At 61.6% G+C, this 8,523-nt stretch overlaps 1 protein-coding gene across 1 annotated transcript; it reads right to left on the bottom strand.

The window, feature by feature from the left end:
• Positions 1-5,879: 5,879 nt before the first annotated feature.
• On the bottom strand, positions 5,880-7,284 carry ATOH1 (atonal bHLH transcription factor 1). The gene is made up of 2 exons (XM_041484251.1): positions 6,772-7,284; positions 5,880-6,476 (listed from the first exon to the last, which is right to left on the bottom strand). Exons 1-2 carry the CDS (start codon positions 7,282-7,284, stop codon positions 5,880-5,882), a joined length of 1,110 nt encoding a protein of 369 aa, XP_041340185.1.
• Positions 7,285-8,523: the final 1,239 nt, after the last annotated feature.

Raw genomic sequence — 8,523 nt, 5'->3', positions numbered from 1 at the left:
CCCGTAGCGATGCGCTGCTCGCTCCCCGCCCTGGCTCCTGCCTCTGGAGAAAACTGCATGTCTGAGCATCGGATGGGAACAAAAAAAACACCCCAAGACCAAAGATAATTGTGTGATTCGAAACACAAAAATATCAGTGGGTGGTTGGAGCTGAAATGATACGAGCTGACCAGGTAGGGCAGAGGGATTTGCTCGTTCTGAACAGGTCTCTTATACCCCAATCCGACAAGCCGGAGAGGGGTTTACCACGCCGGTGGGCCGGTGTCCTGTTTCAGCGAGTCACGTACCATTAAAGAGGCACTTTTACAAGTTTGTGGCGAGGCGCTGAGGCATTCAAAACTGCTCGCTCGGGAGGAAAACCCGCGGCGGCAGCGCTTGGGGAAAGGGTTAACGCGCTGGCCGCCCTGCCTGGGAAATGATGGTAAATTATCCGGCGCGTTCTCCCGGGGAAGAAATTAGACTTCAAAAGGGCTGGAGCCCTTCTGAATATATATCAAGCAGATGGGCTGATGCGCTGTCTCGCTGATGTGCCATTGATTAGCCGCCCCACAAAAGTGCTGCAGCCCCGCTCGCCCACGGCGGGGGCGCGCCGCCGCCCGCCGCTCTCCGGGCACCCCGGCGGCGGCAGCGCGCCCCGGTGTTGAGCGGGGGAAAGGGATGGCCGCCGCAAGACACCGGGAAAGAAAGATGGGATCAGAGTGGGCAGAGCAAGGGAAAAGGGGGAAGAAAAAATAAAACCCCAAAACCAACAAAAACAACAACAAGGAAAAAAAAAAAAACAACAACCAAAAAAAAAAAAACCCCAAGTCCCCCCCCCCCCCCCGCAAACAAAAAAATCCCCAAACCAAAAAAGCCCCACTCAGAAACGGAGGAAAAACCGGGATGAAATACAAAAACGAATCTCTTCAGAAACGGAGGAAATTTGTTTTCCCACCCCAAATCTCCTGTCAGCCCTGTTGAAAGCCTATCCCCGCGCTGCACAAGCTCCTGTCTCAAGTCCCATCTGCACTCCGTGCTGCAGCGGGTGCGACGGGCCGGCACTTGCCCACCCCGAGCAGCTTAAACCGAGATGGGAGAGACAAGATGCGGGGAGCTGCAGAAGACCCGAGCTCTTCCCGCTGCCCGACGGGGCAGAGGCGGCCGCTCCGCCGGAAGAGAAGAGCCCGGCTGCGGCACCGGGCTGGGGGCTGGGGATGTCGCATCCACCCCCGAAGGAGCTCAGTAAAAAGGCCTGTTCCCTCCTCCCGGGCCTAAGCAGGGAGGGAGAAAAGCACACGCCAGAAAGTCACCCATTGAAGCGTTTAAATGCTTCACCGCTCAAACCGCCTTTGACACGCCTTGGCTGGGCTCCCGAAGGCATCCCGAGCCATTCGATAGCACTTCAGAAGAGCCTTTCTGTCTGCCCCGCTCTGGGCAGCCTGGAGATGGCCAGCGGCGGCAGTGGCAGCGCACCCATGGCACAGGGGAGCGCAGCCCGCGGAGCCGCGCTCCCATCCCCTCCCGGGGACTCCCCAGAGACAGTCCGCCTGGAGTTCACACAGGGTGGCGGCAGGGCAGCATGTGGCTTTCCGAGGCCCCAGCCCAGCTCCGGGAGGGCAGCCGGCCGTGCGCCCCAGCGCCGACCCCGGCGGACACACAGCCCCGAGCAAAGCCCCTTCCGCGCTGCTATGACTTGGCCAGGGGCGGAAAACTCGACCCCATGTCCCCCAGGGTACGCTCGGAGCTCCTCGCTGCTCCAGCCTGGCTTGCCCGAGGGGAGGATGCTCCCATGCGGGGCCGGCAGGGTCCCTGCCTCACCCACGCACAAGCCGATCCCTCGCCACGTTCCCCCAATTTTTCTCCCCAGACAGGCACGTCACGGGCACATGCGGGTGACCAGACACAAGGTCGGCTCCTGCCGCGTCCCGGCATCCGTGCCCGTGGGTGGCAGTGTCAGAGGTGGGGCCAGGGGAGTCAGGCACACAGAGATACCCAAGCCGGGAGGTGCCCCTCGCGGGGACGGGGCTGTGGGCGCAAAGATGCCGGGGCGCTTCCCTGTGCCCTGTGACTAGCACCGGGGGATTTCTGCGTGTCTCCGTCGGTGCTGCAGCGGCTCGGACCCCTGCGAGCGAGTGCCACGCGTGTGCGTGCCGGCCTCCGCGTGGGCTCGCCCATCCCTCTGTGGGCGCCTGCCCCTCCGCACTGTCGGAGCAGACACGCTGGGCCGTTCCTGCGTATCTTTTTCTCCTCCTTTGTCTCCCTTTCTTTGGCTTTGACTCTTTCAGGTGCCCCGGCGGTGCCCTCGCGTGCTGCTGGTTGCTGGGAGGTGGCGTGGCTGCCACTGCGCTGCTGTTGTGCGAGGGGAGGGAGGGAAGGGGGCTTGAATGCTGGCTGTTGTGTTCGGCTGGGGTGGGGGGCCGCCGAGGAGGAGGAGGCCGATGACGATGATGATGGAGGGGAGGGGGTGACGATGGAGCTCACCGCGGGCGCGCAGCTCCCTGGGGAGCCGCCTGAAAGGCCGCTGCGCTCACCAGCTGACAACGCGTGCTCCGCTCCAGACACGGCGCACCGCGGCCGGGAGCGAGGCCAGACCCCCCTCCGCCCTCCAGCCCCCCTGTCCCCCCCATTGTCCGGTCCCTGCGCTTTTCTGGTCTCCCCTCGCTGGGTTTAACCCTTTCTCCCCCTTCCTTTCCTCCTCCCTCTCCGAGGCCAGAGGTTGAGCAAACAGCAGCCGGAGAGCTGCAGGGCAGAGATGCGCCTCGGCCGCCGCGCCTCGCCCCGCTCCGTGCCCCCGCAATCCCTGGGACGGCCGGGCAGAGCCCCGCACCGGAGTTCGCGGCCGCGCTGCATCCGGCTTTGATCCGGGCTCAAAAGCCAGCGGAGCCGCCGTGCGCCTCGCACAAAGGCGACTGCCTCCCCAAGCCCCCCCAGCCCCCGCGCTCGTTTCGCACACCCCGGAGGACAGTCAGCGTTCAGCCAAAATTTAACGCTCGGATAGTGCGCTTCTGACTCGCCCTTTTCAAATAAAAGCCCGTTTAGGATGATAAAACCCCACGAAGCAAACCGGGCGAGACTGCTTCCAGGGGCTGGTGCGCGTCCCCGCTCTTGTTAAAAAACTTTGCGGTAGTCTATACAAAACAAACACTGTCGCAGGCTCAATAAAGCGATTTATCCATCTTCATTACTTAAAGAAATGTTGTCTCTTTGTTTGTTTGGGAGATATTAAGCATGCTTAGCTTGCAACACATAGTTGATTCCTTTGCTAGTATCTTGGATACTTGGATCTGACTTTGGAAGGTAGGAGCTAATTGCTAATAATGGAGAGAAAGGAACCAGCCAGCATAGCGGGAGTGGCCTGGCATATGGGGAATGAGCGGTCTGAAATACTCAATATTCAAGTTTCCAAAATATTAATGAGATTATAGCAACCTGCAGCTATACGTTACAGCTTGTTAACGGAGTGCAAGAGAGGGGGGCTGCCAAGCGGTTGTTATGCAAACTCTATAGCTGAACCTTAAAATGGGAATGCGGCTGGGTATCTCTTTCAAAGAAGCGAAAAAAAAAAAAAAAAAAAAGAAGAAGAAAAAGCCCCTCAGACGGCTAGTGCTGCTGCGCTGCGGCTGCGAGCACCAGCCGCGCCATGCAGTGCGCTCGTCTGTCGGGGGAAGGGACACCCGACCGAGGGAGCAGGGAGGATTTTGATGCGCTCTTTTCCACCACCCCGAGTGTTCGCAGCCGCAGAGGCAGAGCCCGGGACGGCGGGGCAGAGAGAGGCCGCACGCAGCCCTTCCACCCACGGCCGGCACCGCCGGGACCCCTCCGCGGGTGCTGCCCCTCAGTCACGGCGGCGGCCGCCGCTTCCCCCGCGCCGAGTACCTCCCCAAATTAAACCAAATAAACAGAACAAAGCCCTCAAAGTTGGTGTTTTTTTGCTCCGCCGCATCTCTCCCGTGATGGGACCCCAGGGCGCGAGACCGGCTTCCAACAGCACAGAAATCAGTGCCGGTAACCAAAGCTGACCTACCCCGACAAAGCAGGCATTTTATTAGGAAGGCAAATGACCCTCCCGATAAACTTTCCGCCCTGCGGGACCGTAGCCCGCTTCGGCAGGTACGGGCGGCGGCCGTGTGCTGGCGGCGAGCAGGGCAGGGCGACAGCGCGGGGTTACCGGGGGGACAGGTGCCCTGTTTCTGCAGGGAAAGCGACACCCGCGGGGGCCGCTCCCCTGGCCGCGCCCGGTGAAGTGATCACCCCTCCGACACCCCCTGCCAGGGTCACCTGCTGAACCCAGCGGGACCCCGGCACCGACACGGCTCCGGTTTAGCCCCGGGTCCGGTGTCACGGGCAGGCTGGCTGAGCATCAGCCAATCCCCGACTCCCGTCCGGGTTCAACCCGAGCCCAGGGGCCACATCCTGATCCCCGGCGACCCGCTCGCGTGTCCCCTAAATCCCGCCGGCTTCTCCGCCCGCTCCCAGCCCTTTCCGCTCGGCTTATACCGAGAGGGCTCCGTGGGAAGATCCGCTCGCGTCCCCGAGAAGAGGAGGGGTGGGGAAGAAGGGAACGATGTGACTTGAGCGGCGGTGCGGGGACAGGCGCCACAAAACAGCGACAAGCTCCTTACCCTGCACTTGTTGCAATTACCTGGTTCCGCTGGGAACTGCGGGACGGGGACGGGACAGGGTCCCGGCGGCGCAGGGAGCGGAGGTAGCGCTGCTCCAGGCGGGGCACAGCCCGCCCCGGACACCGGCCCCGGGGTCCGCCCGTCCCTCTGCAGGCAGCCGGAGCGCCCCATCGGCTCCCCGCAGCATCGCCCCCGGCCCTGCACCTCTCACCCCCGCCGCGGAGTTTGACACCACCACCCCGGCTCAGGGAGGGCGAAGGGAGAAGTTGAACCCGACCACGATTCGAAGCTGATTTTGTTTTGTTTGTTTTGGTGTTTTTTTTTTTTTTTTGTTTTTCCTACGTTTATTTGATCTCAAAAAATTTTCAAAATTAAAATACATAAAACAATGGCAGCTGGCGTTGCTAAAATCAAAATAAACGATTTTCGTCGTAGAAAAGAATTTTTTTTAAAAAAAGAGAAAAGCAGAAATAATTGCAAACACTGCATAATAAATACGTTTCCTATTACCACAAAAGGAAAATAAAACTGACATAAAAGTTTGACACGACAAAACCGTTTTCGTTTTTAAGAGAGCGTTAGGATTAAGTGGCTTAATTAAACATTGGTCTCCAATTGGCAGTTAGTAGCTTTCCTCTTGAAACTGCATCTCCAGCCGCTGATAAAGTGCTTGCGCCAAGTTTCCCCCCAAAAGACGCCGACATGGTGCTCTAAGGAAAATCCAAATTTTCTCCGCTATTTACAGGTTAAGACGGTGCGCTATTGACTTTGTGTGTGTGTGTGTGTGTATGTGTGTGTTTCCACAGCAATGCGACCCACGGCAGGATCGATGTCCTGGAAGACGGGGGTGTCAGGGCGTGTTCACGGCTGGGTGGGGATGGATGGCGCCGGCGGCGCCCCCGGCAGCGGGGCCAGGCTTTCTCCCTGCGCATCGCCCGCTCGCCGACGGGGCGAGCCAGGCTCCGCGCTGCGAGGTGGCGTGTTGGCAGGAGGGAACGGCAACGACTTCTAGGCGAAAGAAACTTTCGAAGTGTAAACTAAGAGTTAAAACAAACCAACCGACCCTGACAGACAGGGCGGGTACAGTCACTCGCTAACAGCCATCCCCCCTGGACAAACCAGGGGCTGCCGGGGGTGGGAGACGAGGGGGCGGATTTCAAAGCGACCGAGGGGAGCCGATGCCGTCCGTGGCGGCACCGCGTCCGGCTGCTCACCCCACGGCGGAGTCTATGCTTCGAGGGGCGGCCTTGCGGGGCTGCCGGGGACGACGCCCCTGCCTTAGCTGGCCTCATCCGAATCGCTGTAGTGGGAGCGGGGCGAGAACTCCCCGTCGCTCCTGTGGGACCGGGGCGACGTTTTGCTCCTCTCCTGCGGCGGCTGCCCGGGCTGCGGCAGGAGGAGGGCGGGGGAAGGGGCTCTCTGTCCCATCAGGGCGCCCTCCGCAAAGGAGAAGTGCAGCGGGTCGAGCTGCACCGAGTAGCCCCCCGCGGCCGGCGGCGGGGGGAAGCGAGTCCGGCCGTGCCCGGGGGGAGACGCTCTGGGCGGCCCCGGCGGCGGCGCCGGCGGCCCCGGCGGAGCTCCGGCCCCGGCGGCGGCGCAGGGCGGCTCGAAGGGGGCCCCGCGGTGCTCGGCCTTGCCGGAGCCGTCGGAAGGAGCGGCGGGGCCGTGCAGCAGCTCGGCCAGGGCGCTGATGTAGATCTGCGCCATCTGCAGCGTCTCGTACTTGGAGAGCTTCTTGTCGTTGTTGAAGGAGGGGATGACATTGCGCAGCTGGTCGAAGGCGTGGTTCAGCCCGTGCATCCGCCGCCGCTCCCGCGCGTTGGCCGCCAGCCGCCGCTGCTTCTGCACGCCGCTCACCTGCGCCCGCAGCCCTCGCTGGGCCCCGGCGGCTCGCGGGCGCGCTCCGCCCAGGGCAGGCTCATGGCTCTAGCGCCGCGCGCCCATCGGGCCGCGCGCAGCCCCCGCCTCGCGCGTGGCGCCCCGACGGCTCCGGTGTCGGCCGGGCTCGCGCCCCCCTTTAAGGAGCGGCACGCGCCGGGGTCCCCCCCGCCCCTCCGCTGCCTCGCGCCCCACCCCTCCCGGGCGGGGCGGAACGGGGTGGGGGTGCCGGGGCGCGCCCCGACGGCGCGTCCGCCCCGCGCCGGGCGCTCCGCCGACAGAGCGAACCTACAGCCCGCGGCACCGGGCTCTCCCCGCCGCTGCATTTCTCTGAGGACGCTCCGTCGCGCCCGCCTGGGGGAACATCCTTTTCCTTATAGCCAAACCTGGGAGGCTCCGGTAAATACCCGCCTTGGCTTCCCCACGCCTGGCGGGAGTAGCCGTCGGTCCGCCCGGCTCTCGCTGCGGCCGCAGCGACCGTGCCCGAGGTGTCGGTGCGGAGCGCTGCCCGCTCGGGACGGTGCGGACGGCGGTGCAGGGAGCGCGGCGCTGCCGTGCGGAGGTTCGGCCGCGAAGCCGACGAGGGAATGCCCTCGGTTTTAGAGCGATAATCCCGGGGACACGCGGGAAGCCCACGCGGGACTCGGTAGGTGAGAAGCGGTGGCGTTTGCAGCCGGGACAGCACATTGCCCCCGGAGCTGCCACGTTTTCGGCAGGGTCCCGATCCCCCGCGAGCGAGTCCTTTTGTTGGGCCAACAATAGCTGGCCAAAGGTGGTGGAGAGGGAAATAGCTCCGTGCACGCATCTTAACTTCCCTTCCGCGCTGCCTCCCCTCCCGCCACCGCCGCCTGCCTGGAGAGGAGAAGTGGAGGTTTGCCCGTGTGAATAGGCGTGTGGAGAACAAAGTGATGGGCACAGTATGAGGCAGATATGTTTTTTCAAAAGTGAATAACTCGCAAGCCAAGGAGGGAGCGAGGGAGCCCAGCAGCTCAAAGCCGAGCGGCAGTGACATGGAATGAGCAGCCTCGCTGCTGGTTTAGGAAGCTGGCTGGGCACACTTGGCGCATCGCAGGCGCCTGGGGCCCACCTTCCACAAACAACTGGATGGTACTGAGAAAGCGGAAAGCTGATGGTTTGCTTTCTTTACAAACAAACGCAGGCAAACCTTCTCTCTATTCTTCTTTTTTTTTTTTTTTTTTTTTTTTTTTTGCTAGCTATTATGCTTCAAAGGCAAAAGCTGTTGTATCCCCTCCAAAACAACTTGTCAGTTTCTGACCAAAATGGAAGTGTTTACTCGGTAAGAAGGATGGTAAGGAGCAGAAGTCAATACCTTGTTTCTGTATAGTATCCATAAAGTTGCCAGACCATCTATCTGTATCGAGTAAAAACTTTCATACTATCCTATTGTCTAACCCTCCCCCCTTCAATAAATGCTATCGTTAACAGGGGAAAAAGCCCTCAGCGCTGTGCTGCATGGTGCCGTTTGCTGGCTAAATTCCCAGCCCCCCCGGCTTCTCTTTCAGTCCGCAGGCACCACGTGCTCCTTTCCTGGGTGCCCGTGGCACAGATGTGCATCGCCAGCAGCCCTGCTGTGCTCTCCTCCCCAGGGTTAATCCCGTGTGTTCCCTGTTTGGGCACCGGGTGCCGTGGCTGTGAGCTGTTCCATGCAAGAACTGCGAACCAAACCTTGGAAATGAGTGGGAGCTTTGCTGAGCAGTAGCCACTGACAGCCTAGCAAGCTCCCAGCATGGGGGGAGCCAGGCTGGTGCCGTGTTGAAGTGCTGAACATCTCCCTCCAGGCTGGTGGGCTGTGTGGCTGTCGGGCCTTCTTGACAGCAAGCCCAATCCTCCATCCCACAAACCATCCACTGGCCTCTGGGCACAGAGGGAAGCAGCATCCCATTAGCCTCTCATGTGGATGCAAGGTGGCTGATGCCCCCTTGCATCAGACCCCGGCCTCTGGATACCCCAGGGCTGCTGTCCGGTTCTGGGGACTTCCCTTAGCAGTACCTCAGTGACCGTATGGAGCACTGGGGACATCAGC

This window comes from Pyrgilauda ruficollis, unplaced genomic scaffold (assembly GCF_017590135.1).
Source record: "Pyrgilauda ruficollis isolate IOZ18807 unplaced genomic scaffold, ASM1759013v1 scaffold65, whole genome shotgun sequence".
NCBI lineage: Eukaryota > Metazoa > Chordata > Aves > Passeriformes > Passeridae > Pyrgilauda > Pyrgilauda ruficollis.
This window is presented reverse-complemented; position numbering and strand designations above follow the sequence as displayed.

What these genes read in the sequence shown, in the direction of transcription:
- ATOH1 (XM_041484251.1), bottom strand. Translation starts at nt 7,284, where the DNA reads ATGCGTGCACGGAGCTATTTCCCTCTCCACCACCTTTGGCCAGCTATT. An exon ending in AGAGCCCGGTGCCGCGGGCT is followed by an intron (nt 6,477 to 6,771) that starts GTAGGTTCGCTC and finishes GCCGGGGCCCAG; the next exon opens with CGAGGGCTGCGGGCGCAGGT.